A 25,138-nucleotide genomic window follows, 5' to 3' on the forward strand; every position below is an offset into this window, starting at 1 on the left:
TGCAGCAGAATGTAGCTAGAAGTGAAAGGGAATCAAAGGTGGGGTGAAGTGAGAAATCTCACAAGTCTTTTTGCCTCCCCAAATCCCTCATTAGCCTGTTGGTTATTTCCATCCTGGACTAACAGAGACCTACTCAGTGGCTCAGTCATATGCTTTAGGTTTTTTCAATGTTTGGAGCCTGGGTTTTCTGTAAGACTTGTAGTTGCAACTGCACAAACACCTTATCCACTAGGATTTGTATCATCATGGTAGAGGGAAGTCACCAGGCTTCCCCCGAGCAGAGGAAGATGTCTCTGGGATGGTGGGCACATGTGAGGGATGGTTCCTCAGAGCCTTGTGCCAGGGAGCCCACTCAGACAAGAAGTAAAAGGATTACCAACGCCTGGACATCAGCAGCAGTTTGACTCATTCATAACAGCAGGTTTCAATTGTACATCAAACACGACCAGGAGGAAAGAATGAAGGAGGCACCCACTGTCCAGTCTGTCCCCAGACACCACTGCTGGGGACTTTATCAGAGCCCTGCCTTAGGTGTGCAGAATGGCAGAGTCTGTGCTTTGAGGGCCACAGAGAGACAAGCCTTGCTGGCCATGTGGCGAGAAAGATCAATGACTTGGAAGGAATTTATACTACATACATTGTTTCAGGAAAATTGTGAGCAAGAACATAACGCTTCCAAAAATAATATGGCGAAGCTGAACAATTTGTTTACAGTTGGACAGCCTTCTTTGACACTTCAGTATTGCAACTCTTTTTTTTTTTTTTTTTTTTTTCCATTACTTGAAGCTACACTCTCTATATATCATTACTCAGACAAAGGAAATCGGGTACATATTTTTCCTTCAAAGTCATCAGTATGATAGGAGAGAATAAAATAACTCATCTTCCCAAGAGTGCTTTCTGCTGGGAATAGGAGCTTTTACATAGTCTTATATGGTGATTTATAGCTGAGGTGAATTGTCCCAATGGACTACACACCTATCATAATAACTATTAGGAAAAATATCTTAATCATGGCCTTAGAAGTCACAGTAATAAAATCAAGGATAGTCTTCTGGCTCATAACAGAATAATATTACAGTACAGTTTTATAAAGTGCCCTTATTTATCCTTCTGTAAATTAATTCAAATGCAGCAATAAAAATAGACGAATGGAACTTAATGAAATGAGAAAGAAACAATTATATCTTTACATCTTCACAGAAGTGTTCTTCTGAGCCCAGTACTAAAGCTCGGAGACTTTTTAAAGATAATTACAGAAGCGAATGTCAGAGGTGAGGTGTAATACTGCCTATGGTTTTGGGGATTTGTGTGACTGTTGCTGTGTTGCTACAACAAGGCTGCAAACAACACAAGTGAAGGCGAGGAAGCAAAGAAAATTCAGGCAGTTGCCAGAATAAATTTGTTCAAACACTGCTGCTGCAGCTCCTCAGATGAACAGTCTGCTCTTCTGAGTATCTACTGCTGGAAAACTAATGGCCCTGGGAGTGATGGAAAACAAATCAGAAACCTGTATTACTTGTACATTTTATAGTGGCATAAAGTTTGGAATTCCATGTGCTTTGAGAAAGAAATGGAGATGTGCTGTATCTCAAGGGAGAAAGAGAAAAAAATGTAATGATAGGTACCCTTATTTTTGTGCTGAGTTTTAAATTCATTGCTGGACTTGTAGCATAGAAACGATTAGGAAAAAAAGCATCATCTTAGCAGAAAACTTCTGGATGTGAGAATCAATGTCATTATACATAGCAGACAAAGACTATTCCCTAGGATGGGATTGTGAAATGCCTTATAGCTTAATGGAGACAGGAAAGGACTTGACCTTTCCTGGAAGCCCGTGACTCCCACAGATTTCAGTGGGGCTTTCATGTAGTCAGAGCATCGCAGGCACAGGTTTTACTACAGCAAACACAGTTTTTCAAAGACATACTGAGTTTCTCACCGATTCAGATGGAAGGACCACATCGCATAATATGGTTCAAATGGCTTATCCCCCACCTATCTGAAGCACCTTTGTGTATAAGACCCATGCATGTTTCTAGTGCTGATGCAGCCTTTGTGTTCTAAGGGAAGCAATGAAGAAACCAATTCAGCAGCAAAATGCTCCACCTCTTCTGCAGTTTTAACGTACAGTGTGCTTTAGTTTCAGTGAACAGATATTTAGAGAATGCTGACCTACCTTCAGCAGTAAGTGCATAAAGCAGATGCATAAGCATGTACTTAATTAAGCATGCAATTAACTGAGCCTTTGCCTGGTCTAGACTTTTCCATGTGCCAGTGTGCTGTCAGCAATCCAAAGGGCAAAGGATGGCACAGTTACACAGCCAAGGGCGGGGGGAACCAACGGAGCAGCAAATGAGATGAATGTAGAAAGAAATGTTAATTTGCTTAGGAACGACACAGAAAACATATCACTTTCCACTGTGCTTTTCCTTTAACTTTGCCACCCCAGCACTGCAAACAAATACAAAAAATTTGCCAGATGAAAATTAATGCAGCAACTCTCCTAGTGAAAACTAAAAAGAGACTGGTCAGTAACCAACACTGCCTGCTGAAACGTGAACCCTGTATTAGCTGAAGTGGCCGGTCCCTGGGTTATTTTCTGTTTATTTAGTTAAGTAGCAACACAGCCTCATGTGGAATGAGCAAATCGAGAAATGCAAGCCAAGAGTGTGTTACATTTTCCCAGAGAAACTGAAAGCTTTTTGATGGTTAAATACAGTGCTGCGCTGAAGTAACACTACATTAAATATTCAGTCAGGCTAAAAGCAGAGGAGTTTACCAAAAACATTTCTCCTTTTCTTACATCCACATTTAAATATAGAAATACCATCGTAATTATCTTTTGAAACGTCCCTGAGTTACCGTATCTACAGAATTACTATTTTAAAATCACAGTCTGCTATTCTAGTCCTATCAAAAGACCCAAATTTATTCTCCCTTGTGTGGGTGGGGTTTCTCTAGCATCTTATTCCTTCCTCACCTAGTCTCCATCCAAAGAAGCACTCTTCAAAGGACAATACATCCCAAGTGGGTAAGTGAAAGCATATTCAAAGTGTTTCTCAATATGTAATTTTGTGGAGCTGCCGAGTCACATTGTTGCTGGCATTCCTATTTGTTTCCAACTGCTAAACAGTTTCGAATGACAGCTAAAACCAGATGACAGTTTCCTAAAGCTACTTTCAAGGCAGGCAATCAGTGTGGCTGCTCCTAAGAAACTGCTACAGTGAAGAGGATGGAAATTCTATTAATGAGCGAGCTGTGCCATGAAACAGCTAGAGAATGCTGGATATAAACCGGGGTAAACACTGCATGTTATTCTTGGATATATCTACCACCCAAGTCACAGCAAATTTCACTTGATGTGAGCCAGCACACTCAGACTAGGGAACATTTTAGAGTACCCACACACCATCCCAGGAAAATTTCTGGCACATAACCCAGTGGTAAAAATGTCTTCAAATGCAAATTCAGAGAAGCAGCAGCTAGCTATAGGTTAACTCTGGATATGCCAGATGAACTAATGAATGAAGAAAAGAGAAGATAACCTGTGCACCACTTCTCTGAATATCCTGTAATTCCATTTCTCACAAAAAAAAATCCTTAAGATGCTTCAGGAGGCCTCTGGAAAAGGTCTCCACCTCTAAGACATGTTAGAGGCCTACAGAATTCACAGTGGTTCAATATTTGTTAAATTATATAGGCCGTTTTGCTTAGGACCGTAGCCATGGTGTGCAAGTAAGGACAAAAATACAACGGCAAGAAAATTCCATAACAACAAATGCTTAAATGAGGGATACTCTGACAATGGACTTGATCTTGCACATCATTAATCATGCAAGTAGCCTTGGCTGGCTCAGGTCCATATGCATGTTTGGAGATATTTATATGAATGCAGATGAGCAAAAGCAGATTATATTTATATTTTAATAGCTTCTACAGAGCCAGATACCACTCTACAGTTAAACACATTATTCCTGTTCAAACCCACAACAGGTCTGAGCACAGACACAAGATGTTTCAGCTCTGTTTTCTGCCACTTTTTAAGTTCACTGTATGCTGATATTCTGATTCGTTCTGAGAACCCCTGAGAGCTCCCCCCAAAATTGCACAAAGCTTGTTCTGTGGGTCGAGCCTCCAAGGCCACGTGGCTCAGCTTTGCTATAGAACATTGCTAATAGTGTAATGGCATTCACCAGTGTCTTAAAATTGCTGAGTATTAACAAGCACCTTTAAAAACACTTCACAGGGTGATTATTGTGACCGTAATTTCTTCTGACAGGGTGAGTCAGTTGTACTATATTTACAAAACACCATCCTGTTAATTCAGATGCCATGTGCTCTAAGAAACATTTCTCTCACATTAGAGAGCTACATGAATTGTTACTCTGCAAAAGAAAGAGAGATTGTATATTCAATGTACTGGTCTAAATCCTGAAATTCTGGTTTATTCTTCATTCAGTCCTAACCCTGGCCAAATTCTATTAACCTTATATGGAATTTGACTTAGCAGTGAATTCAGGATTTAGCCATTCTCTGAAATATGACATATAATTGAAAGATGGCTTTCACTTCATACCAAATGCTACTGATGATCACATTTAAAACCTCTCTATTTCTTAGAGTAATGGATTCAGAATTTGTTTAGAGCTCATTATTAAGTACTCAATCAAAACATCCGTGATCAATTTTAGTAGTACCTTACTTGAGTAGTCCTGTCCACATATGGAATCCCTCCAACATCAGTGGATCAGGGTGAGTCGTAAGGTGCTACCTACTTGGATCAAGAATAGCATTAACTGAGCCCGTGGCATTCTGTATTTTGTACATCAGGCATAGATTTAGTGAAGGAACTACCACTCCCGCAACAATACTGTCTTGTATTATATGATGCATTGTGGTCACAAAGCAGCACAGCCCCATCGCAAAAAAAGGGCTGCACCTGCCGTGGGACAGCTGATGAAAACATATCACATGCACATAGAAATCTAAGGTCTTGTCTTGGTGCTAAATATTAGTTGTACTGATTTAACAAACAGTCTGGGATAATTTATTGACTTCTATACATTAACTAATCTTGCCCCTGGATCTAAGTTCGGTTTGAAGTACAACTAGGCACAAAAATACAGTGCTTGATCTTATTAAAACAAATAGAAATTTTTATGGACATTTTCAAAAGATATTTTAGCCATACAGTGCTAAATAGATCAGGTATGCCACAAGAGTCACCAAAACACTTGAAGGTTTACGTGGTGTTATGTTTCTCTTGTATTTGTGACCCTGAGTCCCTGTAGTGAACCGTACTGGCACTTTGATCTTCCCATTTTGCAGCATTTACATTCTCTGTGTCTTGAATGAAAGAGGAGGCGGGTGAGAGCACACTGCGCTGCATGGAGTATTCTCCAGCTGCATCATCCAAACAGTAACCACAAGGGAGACAGATGGTTATGGATCATTGCTTGGCAAAGACACTACAATGACGTGATGAGATCTTTGCTAAGTTTCACTTAAGAAATTAAGTAAGCAGAAACTGTAGATGTTAAATAGAAAAAAGAAAAATCTTCTTTAATTGTGATATCTTTTGCCAGAAGATAGCTTCAGGGCTTATTAAAGATGGAGCTAGGAATCTCTTCCCTCAGTTTTCACGTTTCCAAGGCTCTTCTTCAACAACACTGAAGTCTGCAGATTTGCCATTAGTTGCCAGTGTTACCTGCAAGCAATTATCATCAACAACCGACTTAAAGACCAAGGCACTTTGACAAGAAAAGTCTTGAGTTTTATAGGGAAGATCATGATACTTACAGGAATTACATTCTCCATGTCTTACTATATATGTAAAATGTATTTATTCAGAATTCACAACACTCCCAAATAGTGAGACTCCTGTTCATTTATTATACTGACTAGAAAACATTAGTAATAGAAAAAAAGCCTTTGCTGTAGGTTGGGTTTTTTTAAAATAAGTATTTCAGATTCTAATTTTTTCTATCTCCCATAGATTTGTCTGGATTTCTTTCAAAAAAAGATTACTTTTTTAAATGTAAAAAGTCATAATTTTTTAGTAGAATTCCTTAGAAAAGCAGGATAGCTGATGCAAGGACATGAAAAATATGCAAGGCCAGAATAATCATAGATGCGTATTTATACAAACTCACCTACAATTACACCACCTTTAAAGAAATGGCGGAAAAGATACGTTTTGAAAGTATTGTTCATCATACCACTATTTCTAACAATGTACTGAAAGATTTTGAGTATAGTCCGACCAAAAATTCGTAGTAATGCTATGTTTTGTCTCAAAGTACAACAAAACATCACCCTTGCCTGTAAAGATAGGTGCTAAAATATTTAGTTTTTAAGTATGGTAGAAGACCTCTAGTGATCTACCAACTCTCAGTAAACACTGGCCAGTACACTGCATCCCAGAAATCACTAAAAATAAACCCATGCTTTAAAAAAGATAGTTCCAGCCAAATGACTTTAAAAATTTTAAAAAGGTAAGGTGTCAATTTAACTTTACAAAAGCAATCTGGATCTTTATAACTGTGAGAGAACCTTTCATTTAATTCTAAATGGATGGCTCACTCTTTCCTAACTTACCTTGTAAGTCAACACCCTCAGCTTCAAATGAAAACTTAAAGACAGAGCTGAAAGTCCCCATGCTGGATAAACTGGATGCATGGAAGCATTGGGACATGGAAACATGACAAAATGCACTGATTTTTGAAACAAAGTCAAGCTTTTTCTTAAATAATTGAAAGAGGGAAACATGCAAATACAGGAATGAACAGCTTACTCAGAAATGAAAATCACACAGAGTCATGTGAAATACGATAATAAAAAAATACAAAAATATCGTGCAATAACAACCACTCTACCTCCATATAAAGGTAAACTACTTAGTAAAAATATACATTGACCATGCAAAATTATAAACTATTAGTGTTATACATGGAATATATTACAGAAAGGAAATAGAAAAGACATGCTAGTGGATTAGCTTTTCCAAATTCCAACCAGAGTTGCAGTAAGCTTTTCAACCCACCAGTGCATTTGACAGGATGAAGAGATGTCTCTTCAGATTTAACAGCTGCTTGTTTTGAAGCCCCACATCCTACACTCTGTTGCTTTTGCTACTCTGACACTTGGGAGCTGTAGACCACTTCAACATGATCCAACCGCTTTGTAAATGTCAGCTTATATTCTCAGCTTATAAAGCAGACGATAACATCACATCCTTTTGGCAGCTTGCAGACAGACACATGGACAAGTGACCTGCTCAGAGTCAGTCTTGTGCTCAATCCAGTAAACCCTGGCTCTTTTCATGAGTTTAAAAGTGCAAAATGAGATTGCAAGCAGACCAAACCTAAAATAATGGAAAAGGACAAACACTTCTGGCTCATAAAGCACTGGTCCCAAATTGTAACTAAAGGGTGCGCTTAGGATGAGATACCGCATCATTTATCCATGTTTTTGAGGTGCGTTAATGCCTCAACTGAGGGAAATTATAAGACAAACTGAAGGAGAAAAAAAAGTGCAGCAAGTATTGCATCAGCGGGCTACTACTCTCTGGCATGACTTGCATCTCTGTGCAAATCTGAGAGACTGTAAGGAGATAAAATTATCATTATTCAGTTCCATGAACCTGATTCAGACTGATATGTGGTAGCTGAATTTGTCTTAAACCCACTGAAATTAGCATGGTCTATTTCACTGAAAAACGGTTTTCCAAAAGTTCCAAAAAGTTAACCAAAAAAGTTTTCCAAAAGTTAACCAAAAAGTGTGTGTGTGTCTGTCTATGTCCATTCATGTTTATTTTTAATGAAAAAAAATCTTTTATCAAATGAGATCTTCCTTTTTTGGGAGTTCCCTTCTTCCTTCAAATTTTTATCTCTTCTGTGTCCTTTCCTTTTTTGAGAAATACAAATTAATGATAATTTTTAATATTGGGTAAACATGTATTGTCTTTCCATTTCAAATTTTTACTTTTATTTTACTCGTGGAAAATTATTGGGTCAGAAAAGGAAGGGGAGAACCATATTAGAACAAAAATATTTGTTTTCATTTTTAAAAAAATCATTTTATTAAAAATTGGAAGATTCAGGGAAAAAAATGAGGATAAGATGAAAGTTTTTACTTCCCTGAATTCAGTATTACTTTTTCCCTTGGAAATGCAGGTTTGGCCTGACATTATGTAGAAGTAAGCATCAGAAAACGACATATTCTAAAGAATATTTCCAGCCAGGCTGGAGACAGGTGAAAGTGATAGAATAGAACTTATATTCCCAATATATATGGTGATCTGCTAATGGACTTAGTGTACGCATTCATAGACAGATACTGGATCAGTTGTGGCAACTGGAAGATGAAAGTGAATCTGTTTGGATAAATGGCTAAGGTAGGTTCACTAGATCAGATCAGAGTGTTAATAAATTTTAAAAAGCGTCTACGAAATGAAAAGTTCCAGCTTGTTTCAGCCTCTTTCTCCTCCTTTTCAAAAACTCTCTCCTGATTTTAGACTGCCCCATCCCAGTGGTGGCTGCTTAGGAAAATTAACCGCTAACCTCCCCAGCTGTGCTCTCCTTCAACTGGTGGCGTTTCTCAAGCTCACTTTGCTCTGATCAAGACGTTATTATTACTATTAATAATCATGTTAGTTACAGCAAGGATTAGAGAGAGCCTACGATGATCGTGTCTGAAAGACTCATGAACGATGACGGAAGCAAAGCGTAAGCATGCTGTAGGAGTGCAGGAGCATTCTGATGCTAAAGTGCATTCAACACGTCCGTCTTGGAACAGCATATCATGGAAGGCAGTCAGCAAATGACAACACCTCTGTCTGAACTGCAGCTATCCTTTATTTGGGTTGGCAATTAAGTTCTCTGTTGCCAAAAGTTGCAAAAAATTAAGTAAATGTCCATTGAAGGTGATGCCACATTCTCTGTGTCTTGGCATATTCCATAATACGCTGCATCTTGCCTTTTGAGATGTAAACAATGTACATGATTTTTTCCCCCTCAAATGACAACTTTTAAGAAGAGTGCAAAAAAATATCTTTTGAACTGCTCAAACTCATTCAAAATGTCTGGGGTTCATGAACCTTGTTGTCACATTGTTATTTGCAGAACAATTTGAAAAATACATGCAGGTTAAAAAATAAGATAAAATAAAGCATGCAGTGCTATATACATGTCTCAATATCCATAAATGTGAAAGGTACCTTGCACTCATCTACTATGACTGAGTTGTGAGCTGCAAAAACACATTGGTTTGAGTTGTTTTCCCTATGATTTTTCATGTCGTCATAGATTGACTGAGTCTTGGTCATTTCAATGTCTTCGTGCCCTTTATGATGGGAATCAAGGGTGTCAAGTTCTGCCTTGGAAAGGTGGTAGACAATGCCAGCACCAAAAGAATCCCCCACTACATTGACTGACGTTCTCATCCGGTCCCTACAAAAGAAGCAAAAAGCACAGGCTGAATGTCGTGAAAGGAAGAAAAAGTAGGGCATGGCAGCCCTGATAATGTTAAGTTACTGCATTTATTTCAGAAAGTTTAAGGCATCTTTAGAACAGCAAGATGGGAGCTTTCAAAAAGCTGAAAAAACTTGCTGTCCCAGAGGACTTGTTCAGACAGGGAGGATGTGCAAACTCCCATGTCCCAGCTGCTCGTACTCATGGATTTTGGCAAAGAACTTGTGCTAGAGACACAGCCAAACTGCAGAGCTGTGCTTGACTGAGATCTCCCCAGCACCTGCTTCTGGAGCTGGAGGTTTCAATGTCAGTGTGCCAGGCTCACATCATTGCCCTTTGTTTAATCTGAATTTATCACAGCCCTGAACTTAATGCAGCCAGAGGAAAGGATTTTGGATCTGATGAAGTGTTCTCGTTTCTGGGACAGATTAACAAACAGCCTCTCCCTTTATTCTCAGAGAGCAAACTATGGGGAAAAAAATTCCTCAAGTATCTCCATAAGGCTCAGGCCATCAAAGCTCCTCTCCTGGCACCATCTTTACAGATGATCATCTGTTAGTGTGGCAACATGCCCACTCACACTACTGTATGCCAGAGCTTGGTATATAAGCCAACCAAATATAGGTCATGGCCTACAAAATGATGAGCCCATGACAGCATTCCAGTCCCTCGTTGTAGGAGGGTGCCAACGGAGGCTCACGTGCTTCATTACAAAGAAATGTGTCTGTCGGCGCCTTCTGGATGGAATGTCATTGGGCAAACATGCCACCTTTCTCCTGTCTTGTCTTTAGAGTATGGCTCTATCTGTCAGCACTGAACTCATGGCTGTGGATTTTCCCTGATTTCAGAAGTCTGCCCCAAACCTGCCCAGAATTCTGCTACAATGGGAGATGGTCTTACAGAGCACTGCAGGACTAAGGGCTCCTGCTATCCTTCCTACCGCAGGCAGGCTGTATTGGCAGTATTACAGGTGTTAAAATAAACTATAATCTAATTTGCCTCTTCGTATCTGAACTAAACATAAGACTTGTAAAAAACTTCTGACCGAGGGTTGCAATTTAAAGCTACTGCAGCAACTAAGTCTAGCTTTGTCAAATAGTTCAGAGAAGTGACTACACTGATTAATTCTCAGAGGTATATCCATGAAGACTCATTTACACAAAATGGGCAGGTAAAACAATGTGGGCATTTGCCAATTGACAGAAAAACCAGCATGGAAAACTTCATTTCTCATGACAGTGATTCATCTGAAAACAGCCTTTCTAGTATTTCTGGGACTAGATTTGTGTGACATCTCCTTTTCCTGATTTTTTTGAGGAAAAAAACCCCAAACTAAATATATAAACTTCAAATTGATAAACATTCATTAAACATGACATACAAACTTTTTTGAGCCCTTTTTAATATCTTTGCTCTAATTATCTGTAAATCTGCCTTTCCCAGCTATGGAACTATATTCTCTTTCAAGTTTCTCCTCTCCTTCTCCACATTATCCTGCTTACATATCTGGAGTTTGTGGTGTAATATCTTAGTTGAAACAATTCCTTTTTTTTTTTTTTTTTTTGTCATCCAAAGAACACCCAGAAGGAAAAAAAACCTTCCAATAATCCCCCCAAAAAACAAACCAATCAATAATCGATAGGAGGAAAACATCCTTCCAGTTTTGCTTCACACAAATTAAATGCTTTATACGTTCTCATCCCATACCTGTGAAGAGTGTTTTAAACCTGGTCAGTGTTCAGAATAGGAAAATATGACTTTCCGAGCATAATTTTTAGTTATGACCATGAAATATACTGAACCTGGCAATATAGAGCCACAAAAAGAATACCTGCTTAATTCTTTTTGTATGAGTGGTATTAAATTTTGAAAGGATTCACTGATGCAGACAATGGAGGCATAGTATAGGATGCCAGAAAGATAAGGTGGAGAGAATACATAAATATAATTGAGGCACAATTCAAATTCTGAAAGGGTCATTTGAGGAGATACTCCAGGTACTGCGGGTACTACTAGCCAAGAGATTCTGCACTACAAACTGCACACTGCTGAAGAACACGCTGTACTGCTTGAACCAAAGTAAACAAGTAACAAGTAAACAAGTAAACAAGTTCCTTACAACACAAAGGGCAAAGTCTCGTCTGTCAGGAATCGACAGCAAAGTGCCACCGACCTCTTTTGGGCCAAAGAACATCCTAAGAAGAACAATGAAGATTGTACTTTCTCTTTTGTTAAAAACAACCAACCAATTAATTCCAGCTATGCTGGAACGATGTAAACAAAATCAGTATAGGAAAGTTGCAATCTAGTAAATGACTTGCCCTAACACAGCTACTTCCACACGGTCCATAACGACTTCTGAGAAAAATTATGGGACTGGAAATCAAAGTTGTCTCTCAAAAGCCAACGTAACATCTGGTAAGAATGTGCTTTGGAATAATTGGGAAGTGATTCTTTAAATCCTGATAAGGGTTAATGCCTAATTTCCTCAAACTGGCACAAATCAGAAGAACTAGAATGTTACAGTGTAGATGAAAGGAATAGAAATTTGAAGACCTGAATCAAACCCCCTTGTTATTAATGTGATAGTACCTATATAGCATGCTAGTACACAAAAACGTTACTCCTGTTCTCTGAAAGCTTGAAAACCTGGTATATCAACCTTACTAGATTTTAGAAAGGAGATTAAAATCTTAGCACACCTGCTAAGTCAAAGACCAGTTGACATGTTTAACTTGACTTACCTCTTTGCCATTCTGCGAAAGAGCTCTTGCTTTTTACAGTTTAATTAGATTTATATAAGGCCTTGTTCATAACATCCAGATGTCCACTGGGTCTGAATATTCTGAATTTAGATCTCAGCCCAGGAACAGAGTCAGAACTCAAGCAATCTTTTTCTGAGTTACTGAATGAAGTTTTAAATACTGCATCAGTCATCCAAGCCCATTTTCTTTAATTTCTCTTCACAGCAAAATACCACTGTATTTGAGGTTGTGCTATGATATTTGCTAAGCTTGTCAGTCTCACATCTGGAAAGTAGCCAGCTTCTGGCTAGAGCAAAAGAAGCTGGTTTTATTCCAGCTGTTGGCATATAAAGACTGTCCTATTAAATGTCACTGCTGTGTCGTGCTTAGTTTTAAACTGAAAAACTAGGAGAGTTGTGAAATCTTGGGAAACCTGCCTGGTGCAAAGCTCACACTGTGTATGTACGCGTAGGAGGGGGAAAGGTTGAGCAACCTCATCTCTAGATATTGGAGAGGCTTGAGAAAAAATTGATACAGAAACCTTTTGGCTCCAATTTCAAAGACAGAGTGCCAAGTTTAAGAACAATCAAAAGTCAGCTTAGTGTTACACCATGACCAAATCATTCAAAACTGGTTTTGGTAAGACCACAGTTTCAGATGATGGTAATATTGTAAATCAATTCACGATCTGATATCTTCTTTCATCAGAAATATTGAAAAACTCATAAAGTAGGTCAGTTTTGAAAATCCTTCATTATCTGGAATTGAAATTCTATAAAAGAGCTATTCCAAATATTTCTACATGGCTGGTTGCATTTACACACTGGTTCCAGAAAAGTGGCTGGAATTGGGTCTTAAATATCTTACTATTTTCTCTTTTACATTCTGTCAGAAATGCTGGTGTAACATTATTTGATGATCTAAAGAAATGGAAGAAGACAATGTTTGTAAGTAAAGAAAATATCCTTTTATGACCTTTCATTTCATATATTCTTTAGGTCTGATCTGCGTGCCCAAAAGCTTGCTCAAAAGTTTTCTTGCATGCCTTTTCTTAACATCGGCAATGTCAGCAGCATCGTTTTATATCTGATTAGATCGTCATGGCTACCACAACACAACCACAGGAAGATGGAAAATAAAGCTATTGGCTGTTGAACATATGTTAATTAGCACAACACTTCCACCAAGAAACTCTATCTTAACATCGCAGCACTAGTGGCATGACACAGAGCTTTTCATCTCCTTTTTTATCTCTTTTCTCTTTTCCCTCTACCTTTCAACTCTGAATCATGCTGCAATTGCACTGCTGATTGTTAGGTCAGAAGGATCCAAACCCAACTGTTTGTGCTGAAAGGTTCTTTTTGCCTGGAAAGATACCTTGAAATACTTCTTTCAGAAGTGCTATCCCTCCTATACTTAGGTTCGTCACCGCTACAGCTCCACAGTACAGGCGTGGTTATTTCCCAAGCAGGGTTGGATGAGCCAGTGGGAACAATGCTGCTGAAGCTGAGCCTGAAATGCAACACCTATTGTGGATCAGAACTGCTGGTAAACTTACAGCTCTGAGGTTTGCTAGTGTGGGCAGAGTTTCTCAGTCCACAGGAATATTTTTAAATGACATTTCCCTAAAATACCAAACAAACCACAGGCTCCTTTTGCACATCCTCCTACCAGCTGCAGAAACCTACCTTTTTGCCTTACTTTGAGAGCCAGAAAAAACATATATTTAAAATGAGTATGCACCTCCCTTTTGCTCTCCTCCTCCCAGCTGCAGATTCCTATGCCACTTTCCTGTTTTCAACCATGACCTCATAAATATAATAAACCCACAGAATATCACATTTTTCCCCACACTAGCTGTACTCTGACTGCTGAACCCTGCCTCTTTTCACCATTCTGAGTCATAATATTCAGTTATATATAAAATATGTAAGTCATCTTTTCCCTTTTCCTTCCCAAGCTGTGATATCTTCTTTCATTTTTCCCTGAAACAGAAATCGGAGCTGTGTGCTATTCTTCACAACCCTTAGTGACAAGATAGGTAATAACAGATAGAGTATAGCAGTAGATCCAAAATACATGTCAGAGGGCTGACCAAGTTCTTGAATTCTTCTCAATAAGCCAAAAGATGAGAGAAAATTAATTTTCTATTTAATCTTCACATTCTCAACTCTGTTGCTCCTTCTTGCATAATTTTAGCGGTGTATCTGGAAGTGAGAGCTACCACAAGCAGGCAGCTGAGGCTGCTAGTGTAGGAGGAAATGCACAAATAGTATGGAGTGGTACTTACATCTCCCCTTCTGGGCACCATGGCTGGCACAACAGGAATATATGTCTTTACTGCGTAAAAGAATATTAGGGGAAAGACAGCTGTTTGCCAGAATATACTGTGCTGCAGCAGTACAGGACAATATAAAAGCCTCTAGAGGCCGGTACAACTTAGAGGACCACAGAGTCCCTGTCAGCTTGGCGCAGGTGACAGAGATATCCACATTGCTAAATGACAACATGAGAAAGGATGCGGCTCAGCATATGCTCCGTCTATATTTACAGCTTCTCTGTTCAAATGTTGAAGAACAAAAGCCTTGGAAAACTACCCATTTCTCATCAGAGGACCTGCAATGGCACTGAAGGACTTCAATCTCAAGTCCTTGAAAATGAAAGTCAGTCTTTCCAGTTTGAGGGATCTGTCAGTAAAATCAAACTAGGGAATGACCTTCTCTCTTTCAGCTTTCTTATTTGTCTTTGGTTTATATCCTTCTCTAGAACAGTTGCTTCCTTAAAAGTATTTTACTTTCTTATGTACAAAAAGAAATAGACTTTCCCCGCTATGAGCATAAAACATTTGATATTACAAATGCCCAAACCACCTTGAAATTTGCTAATAACATCCTGCATTTTCAGCATTTGTCCTTAATTTTAGACCAAAACTATAAGAAACAGAAATACGAAAGCAAAGATCAGAAAACAGTTCTTGAGCTATGTCTGTAATGGAGAGGCATCATTAGGAAGAAAATACATGAGCATGAGCTCAAGGGTCTTACAAGAACATCCTTGGCTCATAGAAACTGTCTTCAGTAGCTCTATGAAAATGTGTACCAGCTGAGAAAGTGTCTCCTGCTTCATCAAACAGCCTATTTATTTCCTCCTTTGCTTCATCTGTAGAGGAGAGTCTTAGAGTTCTTTAAGGTCATTGGCTGAAAAGCACTACAGACAAGTATTACTTCACTACTTTTTCTGCATGAAGCACTGGAGTCACCACAACTTACAAAAGCCAGTCAACAGCAACAAGCAAACTGATGTCCTGGGTAGGGAGGCCCACTGCCGTGAGGATCAGAAGCATAGTGACGAGTCCCGCGCTGGGAATACTGGCAGCTCCCACACTTGCAAGGGTGGCGGTCAAACTGCAAAAACAAAAATCAAATGGGGGTAGCAGGAAAAGGAATATGCACTTGCATTGCATACTTTACTTTCCATGAGTTCTTCCCAGAAAACTAACAACTATATTATAAATCACGGTAAGCTCACCGTAGTTTTCATGCTTGTTTTTCTCAAAAAATATTCATCAGGGAAGGCCAGATCTATGCGGTTTGTTCTGAGAGCTCTAAGAGAGCTGTCTGAGAGTTTTAAGTTTTCTAAGTTGGTTATGACATCCAAATCTTTGTCCTGGTGTTTTCTGAGCTCTACCAACACATCCAGGGTGTTGAATCCTGAGTTTTGATCATCTGGATTTGCTGAAGTTTGGTGGCTACAGGTTGAATTTTCAGAGTATTTAATTTCTGGTTATTTATGGTACTTGAAGACTGACTTGTGAGGAAATGGCTGAGAGAAAGTGGTTATTATCAAGTACAGAAGATTAAAAGTTTTGGTATCCAAAACTCCCACAGTGCAAGCCAGTGGTGTACCAACCCTAGATACAAATCACCCTTCATTCATCTGAATGTTTCATAAATCCAAACTTGTCTTTGTTTTCGCCTCTCATTTTTTTTAAGACCAGCAGAGTGAATGTCTGTGCTCCAAATGTTTGTATAAATACAATACAAACCATAAAAATACCAACATCATTGGACAATCCTATGAAGAATGGAAAATAAATTTGTCAGAGAACAAGCCAAGAGAAAAACATGGAAGAGAAGGAGAGGAAGAGGGGGAGGGAGGGAAGGGAAAAAGGAAAAAGAAAAAGTTATCTCTGTATTTTTAAACACAGGAATGAGTAACATGCTTGCACTACTGTGGGTGTACCCTACAAATCTGAAAGTGCTTCCAACACAGAAGTAGGGGAAAACATCTCTGAGGGGTGAATTCCTCTACAGCTAGCCACAGAACTAGTCTATGAGGATGTTAGCCTGATTTAGAGCTGGCAGACGGCTGGGTGTGACCCAGACAATCCAAGCTGCAGTGTGTTTGTCAGGTGTCCGGGTTATAGTGCTACCTGGTCTACTAAACGCCCATACAGGTCCAGCAGGTGTACAGGTAGGATGCTCTGCTCTGCCGTCAGGCTCTGCGCCTGGTGCCAGCTCCTTGGGCACTTCCAGTCTGAACTGCTAAGGGATTGCTTCCAAGCTCTGTGAGGAAATACTCCTGCCAACTTTCCCACAGCAGCACTTACAAGTCTGGAGGAGAATCAAGCTAGCACTGCTCAAGTCTAAACAGAGTCTGGCTTAACTATCATTTCCAAGACCACCTTCTCCCAAAGAAGACAGGAAATCAGAGGATCTATATGACCAATATGAAGTAACAAGGGCTGATCAAAGGCTAATTAAGTCTTTGTGAGTTTATCTCTGGGTCATATTGCTGTAGCAAAAATGCTATACTGCATACGTGCAGGAGAACCAGTGGTTTTCTTAAAAAGAGCCCAAAGTTGCCACCTGCTTAGTAAGCGTTAGTCACAAAGCTGGCTACACCAGCCTTGAAACAGTGAGATCAGGAAGAGCTAATGGGTCAGTTCCTCAGAGGAGTAAAAGAGGAGTAACTCAGGTTCTCTTGGACAATAGCTAATCCCTAACTTGAATTTCTCTGGTCTCAATTTAGTTCAAATGTGGCATCTCTGAAATTACTGGTTTTAGTCTTAGGAACAAATATGCATCATGCAGGTCGAGCAACTGCCTTCATTAGAAGCAGCCCTGAACCTTTTACAAACCTTGACTTCACTAATTCAGGGGTTGGGGCAGGAAGTAAAGAAATGGAAAATGTGGTACTAGTGTAGCTGGGCAAGAAACAGAATTAGACATCTCTTTGCAGGAGTTTCTTTAGTGTTAAAAGGGTTTGATAAAAGAGAGGTGGGTGAATGAAAACTACAGGAAGAAGGCAAACTTGGCAGCCTTCACTTGTGGTTTCCATTTTAACTATTCAAAATGTTAGGCCTGGTGTCCTCATCAAGTTTTCCACTTTAGCTGCAGCAGTGATAACTTTGCCATTGTTTTTTATTAGTTACTCTAACTAATAAGTCTTAAAATTCCATTACAGTAAACAGGATATAAAAATATTCACTCATCCATTCTTAATTTTATGTGGCAGAGAGTCACCTTAGTCCAAGATAGGACAATTTGATATGAAAAGACTAAAGCTAGTATTTGCTGGGTTAGAGATAAAAAGGCTGTGAGTATCCAGACTATGCTACAGGCAATCTCACCTTCAGGCTGTCCTATTCTCAGTCGGTTTTGTGTGCCGTTCACCAAAGTCACAGAAGAAGTACGGGAAAATGTAAATACACGGATACATTTTTTAACTACGCTTTTCTCTTCCAATATATAAAAAAGGACACATTCTAGAAAATTAATGCCCCTCTTAATGCCCCACTACAATCACTTGTAGTGTCCCTCTATACTAAAAAAAAGCATTGCATTGCACAGGGAATGCTGTATTTCACATCATATTGTCAAATGCAAAATTCTGTAAAACACCACTAGCAAGAACTAAAGCTGCAAATGATAGAAAATTCATGTCACCAGAGAACCAGGACCCATATATATGCCATCCCTTTGCATATCATTATTAGAGATCCATGGATTTCACAGGGAAACCCACAGCTACTGAGAAGACATCCAACCAAAAGCTTCACATTTTACAGTCTGTAGAAACAAAGCCTACAAGTATTTTGAACTGACCTCACAGTAACTATCTGGCCTCCATCCAGCTCAATTCCATTCATCTGTGCAATGAAGATGGCAGCCACAGCTTCATAAAGGGCAGTTCCATCCATGTTAATAGTTGCTCCCACAGGAAGAACGAACCTTGTTACACGCTTATCAATGCCTAAATTTTCTTCAAGACACCGGAATGTGACAGGTAATGTTCCAGCACTGAAGGAGAGAAAGCAAGAAAGTAAAGAAAACAGAATTACCATATAATCTATACACATAAGGGAGTAACATCAGAAATTCTGCTATGATTATTTACATTTTCTACTTCCACTGTCTGCTTTTTTTACCCAATTTTTAAATTAAACCTACATTTAGCTGGAAGTGGGACTGAAGCCAAGACATGAACATGACTCGAAGTAGGAATGAGAGTTTGAGACAGTGGATATTAATTTTTCAGACTCATTTATGAATTAATTCTTGCATTTTGTTCAAAAAAACAAGTTCCAAATGCTTTCTGATGGACAGAATTATGAGCATAGGGACAAATCCTATGATTCTATGATTTCTTTGATTGTGAATTTGATCTGAATGGAGAAATCAGTGTTGCATTAAAGAATGAAAAAGCCAGGCAAAAAGATATAGCCCACGGAGTTCCCAGACACCGGAGGACAGGAAAGGATATCAAACACAGCTGAAGGATAGGAAAAGACCCAAAAGATGGCTGGAAGAGGGGAACAGCTCATTGCACAGATCCACAGTGCCTCCTCGCCTTTGTGGGAATAGTTAAGGCTATGACATTCACTTGCTCAAAATCAAACACCTTCATCAAAAAATACTGCTGAAAACAGAACATATTCTTGTTCCCTATAAATGAAAATATCTTGTTCCCTATAGACTCAAATAGCTTCTACTTCTTCCCTTCCCTAGCAGGTCTGCCTGCTTCAGGCAAAGGACTTGCTGCACTGTGCATGAAACCCAACATAGGAACATGTTTTTGTTCCTTACTTTTCTGTGTTATCTCTGAGGTCAAGTCCACCACTAAATTAAGTTGGTCATTGCCTGAGAAGCTGTTCTGAAAAGAAAGCTGACCTGGGGAAATTCCTTTTAATTGGTGTTTCATACAGAAGCAGCTGGAGCACATCTGTTGCGGTTTATTTGCTTTTCTTCAGCTGAGTCAGGAGAATCTCTCAAAGGTCTTCACCACTGTATCCTACTAATTCTGGTGTCACTGCCCCTACAAAAATACTAATTTGCTCATAGAAGAATAAAAGACTAGACTCACCAAATTTTCTCAGATAAATACTTGCAGCATATTGGTGCTAGTGCCTTGCAACTTCAGGGTCTTTCCAACTCATTCATTCATCCACTACCATAGAGATGCTATTGGGTACAAAAAATGTAATCTTTCCATTTTACAGATAATTAAACCATGAAAAAGGCAGCTTAAGGAATGAGTGAGATACCTAACTATAAAAATGTAGTGTCAGAATAAACGCTGTAGGTTATCTGGAAGAAGCACCTGTGGCTGACCTATCTCGCATGGGATCTATGGAAAACGCAAACCCTTCGGAATTGGCAGATGCCTGAGTCACTTCCTAAATGACTGCTCTTGTTCCACACCTATGGAAACATGAGTTAGAAGATACAAGCTTCTAGATCCCCACTTTGTGCTCAAATGACTGGACCATTCTTTGTTCAGAGGTGATTTTTTTAACAGGTATCAGTAAGCCGGCTACACAGTACCAATCACTTGCATCCTAGCACCTTTACAAATGTATTTGTAATTATGATTTATTTTACTGTGCTTTTAATCAAAGGTAATCAAATGCTTAATATTCTGTGAGTTTAGACAACAACTACTAGTCAGTTTTCAAGTAAATTCCAGGATCACTTTGACTCCTACAGCAAAGGTATTCCTATATCTTACTAAAAGAAAAATAGAATATAAAATGTCGTTCACTGACACACATTGAAACTCAACCAGATAAAGTTCTTTTTCTTCAGAAATACAAGTCCCACCTTACCTTTACTGTTAAACAAGATGGGTACCAGCCATGCCCTACCATTGTTGCCATGAACCCCGACGAGCTCAGCAGGCAGAGAATATGCAAATATCTTGCCCCTTCGGTTCTGCCACCATGAGCAAGGACAGGCGGGCAGACCATGGGGACAAGGTTCCTTTATTAGAAGAGCACAGTACGTAGATGCCTTCCATGGTTCCTCAGCCTGGCCAGAGAGCTTTAATAGGTCCCTGAATAGGAAGCATTTGAAACTTCCAGAGGTACCGGGTTAGACCATATGATGGTGGTTGTTGTCATGTGGTCACTTGTCTGTGGTGCTGGTGCTATGAACTAGTCCGCTTCTGTTTAGCCAGTAATTCAGATCTGGAGAGCAGTCAGGTGGTAAAGATAGTATCCAAGTAAATCCATATGCTGGAATCACTCTGAATCTCCTTCATTTTTCCACTTTGGTCCTCCAGAAGAAAAACATTACTTCATGCTAAAAAAACCCCATCCTGTGTATGGACACTGTAAATTTTGTATTGAAATCTAAGTGGAAACTCAAACACTTCAATGAATTTAGGGAAACTGTGGTTTAATCCTGGCCAGATTATACCTCCTATAATCCTATGTTGTTTATCACAGAGCCACAGAATTGTTGAGTGTGGAAGGCACCTCTGGAGGGTGACCTATTCCAAGCACCTTGCTCAAGGCAGGGCAGCTAGGGCAGACTGCCCAGGACCATGCCCAGACAGGTTTTGTGTACCTCTGTGGATGGACACTCCGCAATCCCTCTGGGAAACCTGTGTCAGCATTCAATCACTGTCACAGTAAATCACAATAAAAAGATTTTTTTGTGTTCAGGATAGAATTTCTTGTGTTCCAGTCTGTGCCCACTCCCTCTCATCCTGTCACCGAGCACTGCTGAGAAGAGTCTTGCTTCATCTTGTGTACACTGTCTCATCAGATATTTATGCACATCAGCAAGGACCCCCCAGAGCATCTTGTTCATCAGGGGAGAAGCTGTTCAGCACAGTCATTTGGGTTGACCCAAAGAGGCAGATGAATTACGGTTCTTTCAAGGCATTTCTGAAATGAAGACTGCTCAGTTTTCTCATGGTCAGTTTTGAACTTGGGTTTTTTGTTTTCACCTTTTTAATTGAAATGGAAGATTAAATTTTCTTCAGAAATAAGACATTTATTGCAGAAAAACACTTTAAAATATGGTAATTAACTGAAAAATATTTTCAACACAAGATCTACTAACGGCCCCAATGCCAAGCATCAACTTATTACTGAGCTGAGTTGCCCACACACTGTGTTGAGTCTGTTCTGTGCATTAGGAATCAGTCTAAAATGCTCAGTTCTTCACTGAAGTCCCCTTACTCTGCCAAAATGGATGAAAGAATAAAATACGATGTTTTTTCATTTATTTCTCAAAACCTAGCACTGTTTATTTTTTTTTCTCCAATACAATGAGACTGGTCTTAACATGCTTTCAAAATAAATAGAATTATCACTGTTTCCTAGTTGAGGAAACAAGTACAGAGGTAACACAATTTTCACAAATCATTCAGCCAGTGACAGAAACAAAACCAAAAAGTGGATCTCCCAACTCTCCGCAGTTGGCTGTATGACCTTGCTAAAAAATCCCAAAGGCGTGTGGTTATTTTTATTTATTTCAACGTGGCTGGATCAAAAATAGTTTTTATTCAATGGCATAAAATGATTTTGCAGCAAAGGTCAGAACAGCAGATGTATTATCTCTGAACAGCAGCTAATAATCTGCTAAAAAATAAACCAAGCTGTTATTTCTCAAGTGTACCTGGAAGCTGTGCCTAGTGCTGTGATCCATGCCTGGAAAATCCCAGCAAGGAATGAAAATGGGCTTTTCCTTGTTATCACAAAGTAGAGCAGAGGCAGGAAGATCCCTCCATGGATGACAAGACCCACAATCACAGTGACCATGTACATGCCAAGTTGTCTAGCAACTACTTCTAAGTCCTTGATTGCAATGATTTTTCCACAGATGAGGCAAGCAATGCCCAAAGGGGAATACCTGGAGAAAGAGAACAAGCATAGACAGAACTAGTTTTTGCAGCATAGTCATAAAAATTGTGCTCAACAGAGTACAGACTGGAGAAAGAGTAGGGGGCTCTCAGGCTCAACACTGAGATGCAGATCGGGAATTGATGGAAATTCAAGGGGTAGCTTTCACATCTTTTAAAAAAATAAAGGCCATCTCCAGCAAATTTCCCATCTACTTCATTTTATTCCATGCCATCAAACAGAATATACGTTTCCGGAATAGTCTTTGATCCTGGAAAAACATTGTACAAGAATACTACAGGCTTGGATGATTATGAAGAATAGTCTAGTATTTGTTCTTAATACATAAATTTTACAGTCCATCGCTTCTCTGGTTTCAGGGAGTTGCATTATTTGCTTCAGTTAAACTATTTGTTGAAATTAATTGCTTTTGTCTTGAAAGCTGCAAATGTTTCCATTATGCTCTTTCAATAATTTGGAGAAATGCTTTTATGGATTTAATGAAGAATTATGTGCTTTCTTACTTAGGGTAGGGTTTTTGTCACCTCAGTCATGTGATTCCTTGATGGCATAAATGGAAATTTTAAATAGGGTGATAATGGTAGCACAGTTCATTAATAAAAAAAAATTGAAATGAATGGATATTATTTTTTAAAATGTAATAATCAGCTATAGTGAAAAATATATTCATGCCTGGAAGTGCACGGATAGAAGACAACATTTATAGCTGCATTGGTAAAAGTTACTTTATTACATAATGTTAAGTGACATTCACTTTCTCTCTCTGTTTTATAAAACTTAAGCTGGGAGAAAGTAATGTGTGTAATGTGGAGAAACAGTAAAAAAAATGCCTCTCTGAAAATAAATGGTAATGTATATTTTCAAAAGTAAGTGATTAGTGATTTGGATGCCTAATTAAAGACAATACAAAGGAAACTGACTTTCGGAATAAAAAAGTGCTTCATGTTTTCTGTAAGAAACATCTCGTGGTCTCTCAAGTAATGTGCCCAAAACCTGGAAAGCCCTCCGTCACTTGAAATGCAAGGCCAGCTGTATATCATAAGAAGCCATGTTTCAATGGACTTGAAGAAGTGTATTTCTTATGAAGAATTACATGGCGTCAGAGCCAGATGTCTGATTTGTTTCGTGTCTGTGTAGCAATGCCATGTTCCTGAGACTCTGGGGTTGCCACGGGAGTTACAGCTCTCTGTGCAGAGAAATCATAAACCTGACCAAATATAACTCTGCATAAAGAAGTGCATTTGTCTTTATGAACACATTAAAACACCTGCTTGTGGCCACAACATTTCTTTAAAAATTCTAGACAGAAATGAATAAGTGGAATTCCCAATATCAATCTCCTTTGTCATGAAAAGAGAAATAAAAAGTACACCAGTAAAAAATAAACATTTGCAGTGAATTTGTTGAAACTTGAATGATTTCTTGCCATTGCAACACTTGAATACAACAGAAAATTTATACTGTAGGCAAGGTATTATGTCTTGGGTGTACAACTGGTGCTAAGTGAAGTAAGAGTAAATTCTAGCTCTTGGAGAAGAGAATATAGTCACCGTCTCTATATAGTCGAGAGCAGCAGGTTACAGTAACTATTGGAAGTAGTAGGGTTTTGTGAACAACTGTGTTTTTATGCAGCAAGATCACCTACAGAAAAGCTGAAGCATAGCAGGAACGCAAAGTCATTGCTTCAAGTTCTTTCTGTTGTTCCACACCTTTCCACATCGCTGTGGCTATCTGCATCACTCTTGCCTAACAGTCTCCCTTTGAAACACTGATGATGGTGAAGACTTGCACTTCAGGCACCCTGCTCCTTTTTCTATATGCTGTGTCCATCTAGAGCCACAGAAGAGGCATACTATAGCCTTGTAACTCAGGAAACCACTTCCAGGGACACCAGGGAATCACAGGGAGCAATGAGCCACGATACATGTGCTGTATTGGAGTGACTATTTCTGCTTTTAAAGACCCAGGAGACATGAAGCACAGCAGTACAATGCCAGTTGTAGCAATGCGTTTTTATGTTCTGATAAACTGGTTTTGTGTGATATGGCCACACCTGGCACTGCATACAAATAACTTTGGGGAAGCCCTCAGAAGAAACATCTCCAAAAAAGAGAGAGAATGCCCTTCCAGAAATGTAAACTAGGGCTCAGTCTTAAATGGGTAAAGTCACTCCCTTGAAGGCAAGACAGGTCCCATTGTTACAAATGGGAATACTTCAAACCCAGGATGGATACCTTGCAGTGACCTCACTGTGGAGACGTTGTAAGACACTTGCTGCAGAAACTATGGGTGGAGGGACTATACATCACTGAAAACCACTGGAATTTATTTGTGGTCAAATATTTTTACTACAGAAGACAGTGACTAAAGTGTGTTTCCAGGCTTCTTTGTAATTATACCTCCTAGCTACTACCCTGGGAATATCCCAGGGTATCCCAGGAGCGATGTCCCAGGAAGATTTGGATGTTTGGATGTTCTTATGTGGGGTGTTGTTGCTTGCTTAGGTGTCCTTCTGCATAATGAACTTCATAATCAATGTGGCATTTGAAGGCCTTTGCTGGTACCTGCATGTCTTGGATTTCAATAAACAAAGAACAGAATACCTTCAGAAATATTTCAAATTGGGGCCTGAATAATCCTCACCAAATAGAAAATAGAAATAATGCTGTTGTGGTTCCAAGATACCTCTCAAGGCTTAAACAAATTAACTACTTAACAACATTGTTTACTAATAAACTGTGGTCACTATATGCTATATGATGGTCTTA

At 39.2% G+C, this 25,138-nt stretch overlaps 1 protein-coding gene across 3 annotated transcripts in view; it reads right to left on the minus strand.

Moving 5' to 3' along the window:
• Nucleotides 1-761: 761 nt before the first annotated feature.
• Nucleotides 762-25,138, minus strand: part of SLC1A2 (solute carrier family 1 member 2) — a 101,151-nt gene continuing 76,774 nt past the window's right edge. Inside the window, exons 7-11 of one of the 3 annotated variants that reach the window (XR_012633846.1) lie at nucleotides 22,126-22,359; nucleotides 18,325-18,519; nucleotides 15,487-15,621; nucleotides 7,046-9,452; nucleotides 762-5,710 (exon numbers count right to left, since the gene is read on the minus strand). Coding sequence is in view for 1 of the 3 variants with exons in the window: in XM_074909346.1 (XP_074765447.1) it covers nucleotides 5,636-5,710; nucleotides 9,221-9,452; nucleotides 15,487-15,621; nucleotides 18,325-18,519; nucleotides 22,126-22,359 (871 nt within the window). In the remaining 2 variants the exon portion in view is untranslated. Of the gene's footprint in view, nucleotides 5,711-6,600; nucleotides 9,453-15,486; nucleotides 15,622-18,324; nucleotides 18,520-22,125; nucleotides 22,360-25,138 lie in introns of all 3 variants that reach the window. The other 2 variants (XM_074909346.1, XR_012633845.1) reach the window with 2 other exon arrangements.

This window comes from Athene noctua, chromosome 6 (genome assembly GCF_965140245.1).
Source record: "Athene noctua chromosome 6, bAthNoc1.hap1.1, whole genome shotgun sequence".
Lineage (NCBI taxonomy): Eukaryota > Metazoa > Chordata > Aves > Strigiformes > Strigidae > Athene > Athene noctua.